This window comes from Trichosurus vulpecula, chromosome 2 (assembly GCF_011100635.1).
Source record: "Trichosurus vulpecula isolate mTriVul1 chromosome 2, mTriVul1.pri, whole genome shotgun sequence".
Classification (NCBI taxonomy): domain Eukaryota; kingdom Metazoa; phylum Chordata; class Mammalia; order Diprotodontia; family Phalangeridae; genus Trichosurus; species Trichosurus vulpecula.
In genome coordinates, this window is record NC_050574.1 from 430,520,649 (window position 1) to 430,539,138 (window position 18,490).

Below are 18,490 nucleotides of genomic sequence, written 5' to 3' on the forward strand. Positions count from 1 at the left end.
TCCTGAACACGTCTGGCTACAAGATTGAAGAAAAAGAGTTAATTGATACATCTGTGCAACTTCAGTGGGTAGAGAGAATACGTTAAACAGGATTTCTCAAGGTAAATTAATAAGAAGCAGTGGCTGAGGTTTGGTGAACCACCTGGGATGACATTGAAGTAGTAATCCACCATTTTTTCTATCTTTGCCAAGATGCTTTAAAGCAAAGCTAATCTTCTAGAGTAGGGGCCAAGGGAATGGTTGAAGAGAAAACCATACCTCAAGTGGAAGAATAATCCAGCCTAAAATCAGCCTGCTTCCCAACCAGCTCAGCACATCTGTTAGACTTAGATTTGAGGGAGAAAAAAGATGTCATCCATTAAAGTAGCTATATAATATACTTCTCATACAATAAATGAGATTTTTTAAATGACTTTCATTTTATAAAATTTGATTCTGTCTCCGTTTTCTGGGCACCAAAATTATAGAATCCCCAAATCACAGAACTGAAAGTGACCTCAGAACTTGTTCAATCCAATCCTTCGTTTAACATATGAGGAAAGTGAAGCCCAGAGAAATTAGCTGACTTGCTTGAGGTGGCTTCTGAGGTGGCAATATAGTTGTCACGACAGGAGCAAATTCTCTAATTTCACATTTAATTATATGTGCATAGAATAAATTCTTTGTAAATTCCAATGCAATGGTGTCCTATATATTGAATTGTCATATACAGAATGATGCTAACATCGTAATGTATTGCTCCTAAACTATCATATTTATCTATACATCTGAGTAGAACAACCACAGAAGAAAAATATTTACTTTTGGACAGGCATTAATAGTCCTCTTTGAAGCAAAATTCTATCTATTCATGTCAGTCAACTCTTAGGTAAATTTTCCATATTCTATCACTCAAACAAGAAATCCCACATTTGGTAGGTAAAGGGTACGTGTGCAAGTGAGAATGTGGTATGTACTCATACATAACAAAGTTTCAAATTACAGGTCACATTCCCAAATATTAACAGGGTGTTATCTTGCTAGAAAAGAGTCATAGGCAATTAAGACAATCATGAAAGAAGTAGAAATAAATAAATGGCACAAATTTTGTCAAAAATTTATGATGTGAGAGACTGTTTCACAGTTTGTATGGTTTCTGAGATTCCACATAAAGGTCAACAGGAAATCAGTGTACAAATCATGACCAGCCATCTAGTGATTCATAATGGGTCATTCATAATCAAAACTATGAGTTGTGAAAAAGTAATATGTTTATAGTGTTCTGCAATCCTTAAGGCACTATGTAAATTCTTATTGTTGCTATTAATATTAGTATTACTGAGAAAGGGACTGTACACCACAACAAAATGACATATATTCATTGTCATTTGGGGAGGAACAGGGAGGGAAGTGTGACTTCCAACACAACTCTGAAAGGAATGGGCATACATAAATGAAATCTACTGCATAGGAGAATGGGACCTTGGTACTTCAAAGGCCGAGGTCTATAAGTATTAGCATCAGGGAAACAGAAATGGAGCCCAGCAAGGAGATTGCCCTAGTTCCAGTGAACAATGGCAATGATTTTATCTGCAATTTCTATTGGCCCTTTTCTGTGTGGATTCTAAGGAATTCATATCTACTGCCTTTTTAATAGATTTTGGTCTAGGACTGAGTAACAAAAACTATACATGTTTGAGATACATTGAGGTGTCTTTGAGATTTTTTGAAAATATTGCTTATTGCCTGTGTCAACAAAATACTGGACATTCTGGCCCTGGTTTGTCCAGACCCTTTCGGAGTTAATGGAGTATTCTCTCTAATTGGAACCAATTCTAGCATATTCAGAGTACTAGCAGAATATATCATACAATGGGCTGTGAGTAACACTTGCATATTCCAACTCTATGCAGCGGATGTGGAAGCAGACAGGAGGATAGAATGAAGCAGTGACTTATCACCAACAAAAGATCAATCCTCACTCTTCAAACAGTAGGGTGAATTCTAAGATATTTGACCTTGGATCTTTCCCTGTACCAGAGGAATACAACAAGTAGCTAAGATGAAGCTCCGTAAGAGGATAGATGTGCTCTAACTATGTGAGTGGGATGTGGGATATATGCAGGCAGAAACCCACAGAATCATGTTCACTGACTCAACCCTTCTGGGAAAGATCTAAAAAAATCCCTTTGCCTGGAATGGATGGCCTCAGACAGTATCACCAGAACCTGCTAGTGAACAGTATTGTCACTGAACCTAATGACCTCTATGCATCACCCATAATGGTGGTACCAAAGAGTAGAAAGGTATGTATATTTGTAGGCCACTGGAATTTAAACTATAAAACAGAAATATAATAATACAATATGTCAAGGATGCCTGTGAGGCAGCCAATGGTTTTCTTTAGTGGCATTGCACAGTGGTAATTACCAGACTACTATAGCAGGTAAACATAAAGAAAAGACTGCTTTTCTCTGTCTAGACAGATTTTGCCAATTCTAACATATGCCTTGAACCATCTCAAGGGCATCTCCTACCTTCCAAGGACTGATGGAAAAAAATAGTTGGTGACATGAATTATCTTCAAGTGTTAGTTTTCCTAGATGACATCACTGTCTTTGGGAAGACCCTGGGAGACTCAGGAGGAAAGACAGGAAGAAAAGGTAGGATCTACTAAAGGAAAATGGCCTGATACTTTCACTTGACAAGTGCCAGTTTTGCAGATAGAGCCTCTGTCAAGTATTATATCACAGGAGATTTTGAACACTGACACAGAGAAGATAGAAGTGCTACTGGCATGGCCAAGATTAGAAATCCTTCCAGATCTGAGGACTTTTCTCAGACTTAGCAGTTACTACTGGACATTTGTTAAAAACTACACTGTTGTTGTTAAAATACCAAATGGCCTCACTCATGCATACATTTGAAGAGGTGCAGAAACAAAAAAGACAACAAAGTTGTTTACCACTCCAAAAAGACCTTTGGAGACCACTGGGCAGACAGATATGTCTTGGTCAGTTGCCTCACACGTTCTGGCCTATTCTTGCAAGCCTTCTGTCCTATTTACAGAAGCTGGGGAGAAGTAGAAGGCTTAGGAGCAGAACTGTACCAGGAGTGTCACATGAAACCAATTTCTTTTGGCATCAGAGATGAAAATGACTGTGAGAACCATCACCATCCCCAGAGGCTGGAGTTTCTGGCTTTGAAGTAGGCAGTCATAACAAGTATGTATCCATTCAGATCATGGTAGAGAAATTCAAAGTATGATGCTCAAAGAGATGTTTGTTTTTGAGGGCATCAAATTGCCTAGGACAACATTTACAATTTGAAGGGGACTTGCAACCTGAGGCATACTCTAATAAATATGTTGGAAACAGTGAGACTGGAATAAAAAGTTCATTAGTGTTCTATGTCAGTTTCATGATGACACTTTTGGCCATGGGAAATGCTTTCATGCTTTCCTGGTCTCCCAGTCACCAGTGAAGTGAAGTAGGGCATGTGCTTGCTTCCATGCTTTTTTTTTCTTTTCTATTGGCAGAACTTTATTTATTTTATAAAATTTTCCCCAGTTACATGTAAAAACAATTTTAAACATTCATTTTTAAAACCTTGAGTTCCAAGTTCTCTCTCTTCCCCCTCCCCCTCCATTGAGAAGGCAAGCAGTTTGATATAGGTTATACATGTGTAGTCATCGCATGCTTTTTAGCATGATGTTTCCTGCAGTGTTGTCAGATACCTTCAACAAAGACAAAAACAGCATCAAAATCAACTACTGCACTGAGGGTAAATTATTTAACTTCAAAAGGCTACAAGCCAGGACCAAAATGGAGAGAGACTGGTGTGTGACTTTGTTCCAAGATAATTGCATACTCAATGCAGCCTCCAAGGCTGACACGCAGCAAAATATGGATCAATTCTCTGCTGCCTGTGCTAATTTTGGCCTAACAGTTAACATCAAGAAAACAGAAGTTCTCCACCAGCCAGCACCATACCATCCATATGTGGAACCATCAGTTACAGCAAATGGAGAAATTTTGAATGCTGCAGATAAAATCACTTTTGTTGACAATATACTTTCCAGGGATGTACCCATAGACTATGAGCTTAATGCATACATTACCAGAGCTAGCCCAGCATGAGTGTTATGAAGATGTTATGAGAGAGTAAAAAAGAGGGAGGATAGGATGAGAAGAGGAAGGTGTGGTGGGAACCCTGGACACAGAATGTAGCAGCATGACTTCGTGGCTAGTGGCAGTGACATCTATAGTCCCCTTCTTCAAACCCAAGCATCTGCAGAAGACCATGAGAGGATACATTTAAAAGAAAAAGGAGAGAAGTATATTACTGCATTATTGTATTGGTTTTTCATGTGCTTCATGAGCTAGAGCAAGCTCTTGTTTTATTAATTTTCTAAACCAATGACATCAGACTCAAACAGAAGGATCCCTGGCTGGAGCATATTGACTTAGATTTAAAATATAATGTTATCTATGTTTTATTGTAACATTTATTTTGTTAACTATTTCTTGATTATTTAATATTTCCCAATAATATTTCTCAATTTAATCTGGTTCCCACAGCACTAAGAAATATGTGGTTGACAGCTAAGTAAATGCCTGAGAAAATGTTAATAGTGCAAATTAAAATTAAAAGTTTGTCTCCAACACTTTTTTTCTGAGAGCCAGTTCTTAAACACTTACCAGCTCAGCCATGATTTGTATTACATGGGTGCCTACTCTAGTAATTGAGCAAAAACCAACCTTATTTCAGCTAGGTAAAATTGGCATCTATTTCTAATAATGGCTTTTAAAAATTATGTCAAAGGTTGCATCTGACATGTTCAATCTTATTTATCAGTTGTGGTTGAGTCTGTCCTTACACTGCCTAGTATCCAGTATTACTTTCCTTCACATACTCTAAATTCCAGTCAGACTATTAGCTATATTTTTCATAAAACATTTCCACAGCAAAACTTCTTCTGTGTCAGAATTATCACATAATTCAAAGTAAAATAATGTAAAAATTTTAATTAATTTTGTATTATTAGTTAAGGAACCTTTTAAACCAACATTACCTACTTTAGTCAGTATTCTAGATCACAATGTCAAACAAGGTTATATTTCAAGTCTTAAATCAACATTATTTTGGTCTTGTTATGATACAGGAAATCCCATGATAAATCTAGAAGCTAAAATGTTTGAATAATTTTCCACTAGGCAGCTACAGTTTTCTTAGTTTTAACTGAATGGGACCACTAATAACTAATAACTACCAGCCCTCATTTTAAATGTCCTAATGTCTCCAGTTATTTCAATAGAGGTTGTAAAATTCTCAATAAAATATTTGGCATAAATAAAAAAATTTATTCCAAACATAACATGTCAAAGATCATCAGAAAAATCCCAAGAATCTACAATATCAGCAAGTCAAATTCAAAGATTTCTCCACTGACTAAAATGTGACATCACTTCTTGAAACTTTGAAACTTAGATAAATTTCAGCCCTAACATATTCAATGACAATGCCAAGTGCATCTTTATTTCAATCCAAATGTAAGGAAAGTCATAAACCAGAGTCCCTAATAGTTATTTTAGTCCTTTTTCTAAAAAAAATCAGTCTATATGAAAAAATAGTATAAATATTGTCACACCATGTTATCTGGTAGCATGCAAAAGAAGAGAAGCTATCTAAAGAAGTTAAAAATGTTTTAGCAACAGTGATTGGTAAATTTCACAAATTCAGTTGAACTCTACAAAACAAATATTCGAAAGCACAAAATTATTATTTCATCTTCTCAAGATCTTGCTATTTTCTTGTTATTTAATATTCTGTGGACCACTGTGCCAGTAGATAAAATAATTTCTGATTATAATTAAATAAGATTAGTAGGGTGTGAGCTCATCCTCAATAGACTCGCTGAAAGCATCTTAAGGATGATTCTAGTAGAAGATAGGACAACAGGGATGACAAATACATTATCCTTTTCCCCAAAAAATTTAATCTCTGAGATGATATGTGTGTGTGCAGATATAGATATATAAACTTATCGATGTTCAGTCGTGTTCAGTTGGGTTTTCAATTGTGTCTGACTTCATGACCCCATTACAGTGATATATTATACAGTTTCCATCACTTCCTCACATAATTTGCAATTTTCATTAAGTCTGAGCTCTTTAATGATAGCCTTTCTACACTTTTTCACGGCAATATTCTGATTCAGAATTTCTTTCATAGACACATCCACTTCTGTGAACAAATCTGCCTAAATCAACTTTTTGGCACTTCTTTGTTGCCATATTATGGGTTGAGAAAATGTGGAAGTTACCCATGGTGTGCCTTTTATATGGCACTCTCAGATGTTAGTTGTTTATAGAACATGAGTTCACTAAAAATAGGCATTACTCAGTTCTTTGTACTTGTATCCCCAGTTCTTGCACAATACCAGGAATGCAGGAGGCACTTACTAAATATTTGTTCACTGATTGACAGTCTCTGTCTGGAGATAAACCACCATTTATTACAGAAAGCAAATCTAGTGATTCATATCTGTTGGCCTTTACTGTTGCTTTAGGAAGTGAAATCTGTTTAGTTCAAATGTATTTCTATACATTTTAAACCATACTATCATGCACTCTGAGAACATTTGTCATATTCATTCTCTTTTTTAATGAGGAAGTTATAACTTTTCTATAAATGCCTTTGGTTCATGACCCCTAAATATTCTCAATATGCATTAATTTACATTGGACTTTTGTTTGAACACCTCTTTGTTGTCCATATTATCATGCAAAAAGGATATGTTTATGCTGGTACTAAGTGTAGGTGTAACACCTACTAGTGTGGGTGTTAATCACTTTAAACATCTTCACAAGCACTTACACCTAATATTGCTGTTATTTGGTATATCAGATGGGATCACAGAATTTAGAACTAGCACCTTCATTTTTTCAGGAAATAGACCCAGAGAAATGAAGTGATTCAACAAAGGTCGCAGAGCTAGTGACACAGCCAGAAGCAGAGGCAGAAACCATACCTCATATTATGTCCTATTCTCTAAATATTTGTATTAAACTTGCAAATGGATACCAGTAGTAAATTATGTTCATATAGGTAAAATACACCTGTAATTTTGAACTGTCTTGCTTATTCAATGCTTCATGTGCTTATATCTTATTTCACTACTTGGATCATGAACACTAGGCTGACAGGGACCATGCCAAATATTCAACTAGTTCTACGATTGTACTACTTGGATGTTCTCTCCAATCATGAAAGTTCAGACTTTCCTTGCCTGCCTATCTGTTTCTACTTTTGTCCCTATCTTCCTACAAATTCACCACAGGGAGCATATACAATGTGCTAGAAGGCTTCCTCATTTTGCCTAAATATTGCGGAAAGAGAAATGGAGCACAGGCTGGCCACCTATTATCCCTCAATTTTGCCATGTGACCAGCCCACCTTTTTTTCTTATCACACATTTCTCTGATGATATCATGCACTTCCATACTTCTTCAAAGATTCTCATTCATTGTATGATATGTCATGCCCCTCGAAATCCATGTAATACATAAATTTTCAATTCTTCAGAGACTTAGATCTTACATGTTTCAGAAAAATTTAATAGTGTAGAAAACTGATGTTAAAAGGATGAGTCATTTCCTTCCTTCTTTTATACCGAAACAGTGTTTAGTATGGTTCTGGGGATGGAGTAGACATTTCTGTGCTAAATAATTTTGTTGGTTACTACAACCTTTATGAGTGAATATGAAGAATATATAAAAATGGACAAGAGAAATATTTGCTGGTTCCTTACCTGCTTGTTGTAGTGTCTGAACATCTTCCAGATGCATTGCTGTAAGTCTGCTTTGTGGAGCAGAAGGAATGTAGATTTTCTTGGGGATATCAAAGTGTTCTGGAAGGCTTAATTCCGTGGTGTATAAAATGGATGTAGATTTTGCATTGTTAAAAAGTGTACGGGTCTACAATTAAACAAAATAAATAGAATATAAATCCTATTGCATTTACTTTTAAGATGAAAAGGATAACATTTTTTTGTTTGTATTACTGCAGATTTCAAGAAAACCTTTAATTTTCTATCCACCAAGAGATTTTCTTTGACCATTTGCACAGAAATAACTACAATTCTAAGTGCTATCTAAAATTGTTGACAAAGAACAGTAAGATCTTGTACAATCGTAAAAGTCAGAAAAGATGTAAGAAGCTATCAACCAGTCACCAAAAACCTTTTGATGCATTATATAAGTGACAACTCTTCTACTACCTACCCCCAACCAGGTCTTTTTCACACGAACTGCTAGGTCTCTCCCCCCAACTTGTAATATTTAAGTGATTGTTAAAACTTAAAGGCTGAATTTTATATTTATTCCAACAGCAAAGTACAGGACATAGATGTCAAACTCAGACCCCAAGCTTTAACCAGCCTTAAGAATCCAATCAGATTAAAAAGAAATTGGGAAATATTAAATAACAAAATAAATAAAAGTATAATATAATATAGATAATGTTAATTTGTGGTTTTTAAGGTCAATATGTAGCACACAGGAATATTTATGTTTCTATTTGAGTTTGATACTGCTTCAGGGGATAGAGTGCCAAACATGACATCAGGAAGACCTACATTCAAATCCCACTCCTCCCTTTTACCAGCTGTATCCCTGGGCAAGTTATTTAACTTCTCTTGGCCTCAACTTCCTGTAAAATGAAGAAATTGGCTTTTAAGATCCCTTACATCGCTAAAGCTGTTTTTTTTAAAGAAAGTAATTGTTTTTAGCTCATTATTTCAATCTGCTTATATTACATTGAACTTCGATTCTATCAAATAATATTAGTTACTCCTTCCAGTTTTGTGTCATCTTTAAGTGTAATAACCCTTCTATGTTTTCAAATAGGTCTTTCAAATATTCTAGCTAAGATATAACAAAAATGCCATATCTAATGATTTAGGGGTTAACAAACCATTCAAATATTTTTTCATATATTTATTATCGTAATTATCTTGTTCTAGGAATTCATTAACACATACAAATATACACACATTTCAAGCAGACATGGTTGCATGACTTTTCTAAAGTTCATTATGGAAAAGACAAAATGATCTGTAATTTGACATGGGAATAGACTCTTCAATGCAAGGCTATTTTTTGTGACTAACACTAATAAGTTAAGTACATTATTACAGAAAACATTAAATGACATACACTTTAGAAAAATAAATCAATTTCTCTAGTAAAAGCTGGCAATTTACTCCCTTCTCACCAAAAGTTACAGGTTCACTGAACCTTCATACACACACCTCCATTCTTAACATATTCTAAATATAGCAAGCACTCAAATTATTTTAAAACACAATAAAATGATGCATAAACCATGAACTCCTATTTTAAAATGTCTATCAACTTCAACAATAACAAAAAATACTTGTTTCCTTTCATGTGACCTTTTGAACTCTTATTATAACTGTAGAAATAATTAGTTTTTGCTTCTTTACAAAAGTTGTAGTCATTACATATGCTATTCTGACACTGCTTTTTCATGTTTTATTATTTAACATAGATTTTTCTGTATTTCTTTGAATTCATAGTATTTATTTTTATGCTGCAATAATATATTACATGTACATACCACAAATTTGTTATGCCATTTCCTAATTATTGGATAAATAGGTTATTTCCAGAGGGCTTTTTGTTAGTTTTTACAAATAGTATTAACAATATTTTTATCCATGTTTAAGTCTCTCTTTTTTGTAACCTATGAATAAAATCTTTAGGGCAAAATCCTAGTAATGGGATCAGTGAATTAAAGGACATACAGACCTATCCAGTTTTCTAAAAAATGATTCTTTTGGACAATATAATATTGCATATTGTGTACTAATAGCATAACAGTGTACCTGTTTCTCCTTAGTCTTATCTACATCTGTTTTTAAAAACATTTTTACTATTTTTTTTCAATTTAATGAAAGATATGTGATATCTTGGAACTGTTTTAATTTTTATTTCTCTCATTTTTAGAGGATTTAAGGAACCTTAAGATGGCTATCAATAATCTGCATTTCTTCATTTGAAAACTACCTACTGATAATCTTTCATTCCTCAACATCAGTTGAGGGATGAACTTACTCGTATGTTTGTGTCAATCCCCTATATCTATATGTCCTATATAGATATAGGACATCAGATTTGAATCAGAGATGTCTTCTGCTAAGATTTTCTTCCTAGATCTATTCATTTATTGTCAGTCTTCTCTATTCTTATTTGTGTTATTTATTGCTTTTTCTTATGGAAAATCATTTTTAAAATTAATATTTATTTGTGTATTTCCTAGAGTTACTCTATTAGTATATGTATTTTGGACAGGGATTAAAGATAGATAATAAGCTGTATCAGAACTTGATAGGGGGAAGGAAAAAGGCTGGAGAGCACTTAGGAAATTGTACAGTGCTTTCAAAGATCTAATCTATTATCCAACATGAAGCTCGTGTTATGGATACCAGCATTATTCCAATGGTTTTTCATAGCTACAAATCATTGAACAGGATAGCCTCCAAGCTTCAAAATTATACTTAACTCAAAGGTGATGATGGACATAGGTGGACTGTAGCATATTGTCACCGTTAATTTGTATTCAATAAATACATTAATATTGGTTTAAATCTAGAAATTAATTTGGATCATATTGGTATCTTTACTATTTTGCCTCAACACAGCCAAGCACGTTGGCTATCACCACAAATTATTACTTTACTTGAATCAATTTTTAAGGGTTATCATCATCATCATCGTGCTGTGTTCCAAAAATCTTACAGCAACTTTAAGCTAATGTCATTTCTGGTTTGCAAAGCGCTTTACATTTGTGATCTTATTGGATCCTCACATCAATCTAAGTACTACAGGTATTTTGAGGAGAGGGAATGCTTGGAATGATTTGATTGGTTTAGGCAACTCCAGATAAGGAAATTTCTACTGCCAATGCAGACAGGTATCTGCAGCATAACTGAGTTTTCGGTCACATAGCCAGTATATGTGCAAAGTGGGACTTGACCTACTGAGGCTAGCTCTCCCTCCACCATGTCATGCTGTGTTTCTTTATCAATCCCATTTAGCAAATAAGGAAACCATTTAGCAAATAAGCAAACCATGGAATGACATATGCATGCAAAGCAATTTATAAAAATTAAATGTTATATCAGTCAGCTTTTACTATTGTTACAATACTAAGGGTAACATATTTTAAAGTATTGTCTTAACCCAGTCATGTACGTTGTATGCTTTTTAATTATTTAATTTTTATTTTGTTTCTATTAAAATTATCTTAGTCACTGCTTCGGAAATTTAAATTTATTTTTTGTTTTGAGTTGAGAATAATATATTGTTAGACTAATTATGAAGACCTTGATCCACTTCATTGAGATTATAATGAATTATGTCAAATGATTATATCAATATAATTATTTCCTCTCATTTTTTTCAGTTTTTGTTAAGAAAATATAGAGATTTTCTGATTTCATCTTATTTGTTGCTATTTTAGTGAAGCTCTATTAAGTAGCCATTGAACATAATAAAAATCCATTAAATAGTAATTTAATAAAATAATAATTATTTTGATCGTTTCTTTTTGCTTTTCTAAATATACCAGTATATAACATTGAGTCATAGACTCTTCAGAGTAAAAGGTATTTCATCGACCATCTAGCACAAACTATAGCTAAGAGATAGATGGCCATCCACCCAGTCTTTGATTGAAGACCTTCAAGGAGGGGGAGCCTACTATATCCTATGCAATCAATTTCATTTTTGGAGAGCTCTAATTACTCAGAGGTTGTTTTTTTCCTAACGTTAAGCCTAAATTTGCCTTTTTACCACTCTTACTCATTCTTCCTCATTCTGTCTTCTGGGCCCAAATGGAACAAAACTAATTCTTCTTCCAATGACAACTCTTCAAAAATTTGGAGAGAGCTAATATGCCTATAATCTCCCCTGCTTTCCCTCAAGAGTTTTCCAAAGTAAACATCCTAGACCTAGAACTTTCAACTGATGTACATATGAAATAGACTAATGGATCTTTACTCATTGGTTTGCCATTCACTGGATGCTCTCTTGCTTCTAAGTGTCCCATATTGACCTCATCACATCTAAAGCTGAACTTACTTGATTTCCTTCATAATCTATACTCATCCTGCCTCCCCTGCTTCTGTCGAAGACAACCATCATCCTTCTAGACAACCCAGTTCAAAATTTTGGTGCCATCTCTCTCTCTCTCTCTCACCCCAAATGTCCAATCAATTTTCAAATCTTATCATTTTTAACTCCACACCATTTCTTGTATCTGTTCCCTTCTCTTTACTTGGATATTAAAAGGGAATAATTGAGAGCATGTCACTGACAAACTTAATAAAATACAATGGCTTCCTATTGCCTTTAGGATTTAATGTAAACTCCTTTGCTGGACTTTTAAAGTTCTTAATGTTCTGATCCCATGCTACCTTTCCAACCTCATGTAATCATTTATTTGAAGCTACCCTGTGTTTCAAAGAATATCAGAGTAAACATCTACTCAAAAATCAGAGCTTATAAGGCCCTTTACAATATGTGTTATTGTACCAGCTATGAGAAGACATATTAGATCAAACAAAATACTTTTAATAGGACAGCATAACAAATAAAGTAACAAGAAAAGATTCCAACTATGTAGTCACTAGTTCAATAAGCACTGTACTAAGCATTTAAACTATGCCAGACAATGACCTAAATGTAAGACAAGGAAAGATAAAAGAAAAGGAGGAAAGAAAAAAAATTCTTGGCCTAAAGGTGTTTACATTCTAATAGGGAAGACATATCTAAATAGAGATCTATACATGATACTTATAGAATAATTTGTTTGACTCAGTTTCCTCAACTCTAAAATGAAGAAAATAATAGCACCTAACTCTCCAGGTTATTGTAAGGATCAAACAAGATGATATTTGTAAAGCACATAGTAGACTTGATAACACGTTTTTTCCTTCCTTCTTTGAAGGAAGCCAAGAATTCCAAGGCATGGAGTTAAGAAAGGAGAGCAGTCTGGGAATGGGGAACTGCCAATGCAAACACATGAGCCTTGTAAGACAAATGGTTCAGTTTGGCTGGACCACTGAATTGATGGAAAGAAATAGAATGTAAGAAGACTAGAAAAGTAAGACGGGACCAGGTTTTGAAGAGTGTTAAATGGGAAATAAAGGACAATTGCTACTTGCACTCACTCTAAACCATCAAAACCCAAACAATGAGCAAGGAAGGCTTGGACTGGGGGATTGTTACTGGCCATTCAATGAAAGCCAGAATGATTTAGGTTTGAAGGCATAGCCAAGTAGATCCATTTGAATCACAATTGGGCTTTTTTAAAGACTGTTTTTCAGAGCTATATTTTAAGAAATCATAAACAAAAACAGTGCAAGACAAATATTAAGTTGTCCTAGCTTTTTTGAGAAAAAATAGTAATAATAACAAAATAAATAGAAATTTTAAAAATCTAGTCTCCAAACCCCAGGATATCTCACAAAATATAAGTAACCAAAAGTTATGTTCCTTTAGGCAGAACATCCACTTGTAAGTCTATGACACCTCAAGTGGAAAGAAGGACCACGTGTGGCAAGGGAGAAAAAGAAGAAGAAGAAGAGGAACACCAATTACATGGAAGTTTATAAGAGGGATTAGTTTGGAGAGAAAAGAAAATTAATTCTATTTTCAGAAATCTTGGGTTGACTAAATCCAATATGTTATTTGATGTCTCTGAGATATTCCATTCAAAATATTCAGTATGCAGTAGATGATTCAGGATTAGAGCTCAGGAAAAAAAAAAAAAAAACTAGACCTGGATTTATAAATAAGAGAATCATCTGTATGGAGATGATAACTGAACCCATAAGAACTATTGAGATTACCAATTGAGTTACTAATCTAACTTGATACTAATTTACCAAGTTATGAGGAAAACAGAAGAAGGCCTAGAACAGAGCCTTAGGGAGTCTCATAGTTAGTGGGTGAAATATGGATAAAGATCTGGCAAAGGACTCTGAGGAGTGGTCAGCCAGATAAGAAGAGAACCAAGGGAATACGATGTCAAAAAACCCAGAGAGGAAAGACTATGCAAGATAACAATGTCAAATACTGCGGAGATTTCAAGCAAGATGAGAATTGAGAAAAGGCTACTAGACTTGTCCATCAAGAAAACATTACTAATTTTGGAAAGAGCAGTTTCCATTGAATGATGAGGTCAGAATCAAGATTGTAAAGGTTTTCAAACAGAGTCAGAGGAGAGGAATTCAAAGCACCAAATATAGAAGCTTCGTCAAAAAATTCAACTGAGAGCAGCAAGAATAGAGCTATATGGGAAGGTAGACTCAGCCATGACTTCTTAAGGTTAAGGTAGATGTGACCATAATGGGTAGGGAAGTAGGGAAGGAACCAGTAGTCAGGGAGAGCCTGAATATTAAAGAGAATGTAGGGATGATAGTTGGGGGCAATCTATCTGAGTAGTCAAGAGGTGATGAGATTGGGGGCAGAGCCAGGATGGCAGCTGGAGAGCAGGGACTAGCATGAACTCCCTGCCAAGTCCCTCCAAAAACCTATAAAAAATGGCTCTGAACCAATTCGAGAACTGCAGAACCCACAAAACAGCAGCGGGAAGCAGGGCTCCAGCCCAGGACAGCCTGGAGGGTCTCTCGGTGAGGTCTATCCCACACGGAGCAAGAAGCAGAGCAGAGTGGAGCAGAGCCCAGTGTGAGCGGCTTGGACCAACCAGACCAGGAGCCGGGTGGAGCGGGCCCTAGCGCCCTGAATCAGTGAGCTGCAGCAGTTACCAGACTTCTCAACCCAAAAACACCAAAGACAGCAGAGAAGGTTAGTGGGAAAAGCTGCAGGAGTGGAAGGAGTTCGCGGGTTCGGCCACTGCCCCCGGGGCAGCAGAGGTGGGGCAGCTACAGAAGGACAGCTGCAGTTGCTTCCGGCCCCAGGCCCACCTGGTGGGAGGAATTAAGTAGCGGATCAGAGCAGGAGTGCACAGCCTGCTGAAGATCTAAGTCCAGTCCGGGTTTCGGGTTCTTGAGGAAGGAGGAGTGCTGGTGTGGCAGAGCTGGCGCATCCCCCCAGGCATGGAACATAGTTCTCTAAACTCTACAAGCACTCATATCCCACGGAAAAACTCAAGGGTCAAGTTAGTTGGCTGGGAATATGGCCAGGCAGCAAAAACGCACCCAGATTCAGTCTCAGACTTTGGATTCTTTCTTTGGTGAAAAAGAAGACCAAAACATACAGACAGAAGAAGTTAACAAAGTCAAAGAGCCTACAACAAAAGGCTCCAAGAAAAAACATGAACTGGTCCCAGGACATGGAAGAGCTCAAAAAGGATTTGGAAAAGCAAGTTAGAGGGGTGGGGGAAAAATTGGGAAGAGAAATGAGAATGATGTGAGAAAACCATGAAAAACAAGTCAATGACTTCCTAAAGGAGACCCCAAAAAATACTGAAAAATATACTGAAGAAACCAACACCTTAAAAAATAGACTACTTCAAATAACAAAAGAACAAAAGAGCACCAAAAAGCCAATGAGGAGAAGAATGCCTTGAAAGGCAGAATTAGCCAAATGGAAAAGGATGTCCAAAAGACCACTGAAGAAAATACTACCTTAAAAATTAGATTGGAGCAAGTGGAAGCTAGTGACTTTATGAGAAATCAAGATATTATAAAACAGAACCAAAGGAATGAAAAAATGGAAGACAATGTGAAATATCTCATTGGAAAAACCACTGACCTGGAAAATAGATCCAGGAGAGATAATTTAAAAATTATTGGACTACCTGAAAGCCATGATCAAAAAAAGAGCCTAGGTATCATCTTTCAAGAAATTATCAAGGAGAACTGCCCTGATATTCTAGAGCCACAGGGCAAAATAGAAATTGAAAGAATCCATTGATTGCCTTCTCAAATAGATCCCAAAAAGAAATCTCCTAGGAATATTGTTGCCAAATTCCAGAGCTCCCAGATCAAGGAGAAAATAATGCAAGCAGCCAGAAAGAAACAATTTGAGTATTGTGGAAACACAATCAGAATAATCCAAGATCTGGCAGCTTCTACATTAAGAGATCGAAGGGCTTGGAATACAATATTCCAGATGTCAATGGAGCTAGGATTAAAACCAAGAATCACCTACCCGGCAAAACTGAGTATCATGCTCCAAGGCAAAATATGGATTTTCAATAAAATAGAGGACTTTCAAGCTTTCTCAGTGAAAAGACCAGAGCTGAATAGAAAAATTGACTTTCAAACACAAGAATCAAGAGAAGCATGAAAAGGTAATCAAGAAAAAGAACAAGAAAAAGAAATTGCAAAGGACTTACTAAAGTTGAACTGTTTTGTTTACATTCCTACATGGCAAGATGATGTGTATGATTCATGAGACCTCAGTATTAGAGTAGCTGAATGGAATATCCATACACGCACACACACACACACACACACACACACACACACACACACACACACACACATATATATATGTTTATGTATATACATAAGTGAATGTGTATGTATGTATATATGTATGTGTATATATATATATATAGAGAGAGAGAGAGTGGGAACAGGGTGAGTTGAAGATGAAGGGAAGATATCTAAAAGAAATAAAATCAAATTGAGGGATGAGAGAGGAATATATTGAGAGAGGGAGAGATAGGGAGAGATAGAGTGGGGTGGATTATCTTGCATAAAGGTGGCAAGAGTAAGCAGTTCTGTGGGAGGAGGGGAATGAGTGAATCTTGCTCTCATCAGATTTGGCCTGAGGAGGGAATACCATACATACTCAATTGGGTATCTTACCCCACAGGAAAGAAGAGGGAAGGAGATAAAAAGGGGGGGGGGATGATGGAGGAGAGGGCAGATGGGGGTGGAGGTAATCAAAAGCAAACACTTTCAAAAGGGGACAGGGACAAGGGAGAAAATTCAATAAAGGGGGATGGGTTGGGAAGGAGCAAAATATAGTCTTTCACAACATGAGTATTGTGGAAGGGTTATACATAATGATACACATGTGGCCTATGTCGAATTGCTTGACTTCTTAGGGAGGGTGGGTGGGAAGGGAAGAGGGGAGAGAATTTGGAACTCAAAGTTTTAAACACAGACGTTCAAAAACAAAAAAAAATGTTTTTGCATGCAACTAGAAAATAAGATACATGGGCAATGGGGCGCAGAAATTTATCTTGCCCTACAAGAAAGGAAGGGAAAAGGGGATGGGAGGGGAGTGGGGTGACAGAAGGGAAGGCTGACTGGGGAACAGGGCAACCAGAATATATGCCATCTTGGAGTGGGGGGGTGGGTAGAAATGGGGAGAAAATTTGTAATTCAATACATATGGGACAACTGTGAAAATCAATGCCGAAAACTAAATATGTTAAATAAATAAAAATAAATTTAAAAAAAAGAAAAAAAAAGAGGTGATGAGATCAAAGGTGTGTATAGACAGGTTGGTCTTAAGAAAAAGGTCTACCTCTTCATCAAAGACTGGAGTGAATGAGAAAACAGTAGAAGTGAAGTCAAAAGTATGTGAAATGAGGAAGAATGAGAATCTCCTGGCAAATATTTTCAATTTTCTCAGTGAAATATAACCTAAGGTCTTTAGGTAAGAGGGTGAGGGGAGGGAGTGCTTTGAGAGACTTGGGAGAAAAGAAAAAGCTTGGAAGAGTATCTCAGTGACTGAGATAGAGAATCAATTAAGAAGGAATTGCTTTAGGATTGCCTTACTGTAGTGAGGGCCCCTTTGAGATTATATAAATAGATCTGTAGTAGGCCCAATCCACATAGTTTTGTGACTTCCTCTAGTTCTGCTCAGCAACACAGAGGTAAAAGTGGGAGTCATCTAAGGTTGAAGTTTGTAAGATATGATCAGGGATAGAACAGGTATTCAAAAAAAGAAAATAGTATATATTGCAAATGTTCAACAAGGGGTTGAGAGTGTAAAGTGAAGCCAGTGCAGAGGTGTCAGCTGGGATATTGTAAGGTGGAATTATCGGCGTTAGAGTGAGGCAAAGAACAGGATCAGAGGTCGTAAGATATAGGCAAAGATGGAGTGGACAAGATAAAGGAATTTCTAAGTTCACAAGTACGGAAATAAAACATTCATGCAGGCATGGATATACTCTCCCATAGGTTACCACTAGTGTATACCACTGTTTGTATACCACTAGTGAGTATTTTAGTATACCACTAATGAGGACAAACATACAGAAAATGTATGTGCCTAGGGAGCATACATGGGGCAACATGTAGGGAACATGCACAACCATGGGCCATGCATGGAACATACATACATGGTTAGATAACTTTTTTTAAAAAGTTCCACTTGTTAGTGTCCTGTGAACTTAAGGAGTCAGCAGCCAAAAAAAGCTAATGAAATTTTTGACTACAATGAGAAAGGCAGAGTTTCTAAGAGTAAGACAGTCATAGTCCTTGTGTACTATAGCC

At 36.1% G+C, this 18,490-nt stretch overlaps 1 protein-coding gene across 1 annotated transcript in view; it reads right to left on the minus strand.

The window, feature by feature from the left end:
• CFAP47 (cilia and flagella associated protein 47) overlaps positions 1-18,490 on the minus strand; it is a 965,255-nt gene that overhangs the window by 484,821 nt on the left and 461,944 nt on the right. Inside the window, exon 46 of the mRNA XM_036744194.1 lies at positions 7,793-7,958. Coding sequence (XP_036600089.1) covers positions 7,793-7,958 — 166 coding nt within the window. The remainder of the gene's footprint in view (positions 1-7,792; positions 7,959-18,490) is intronic.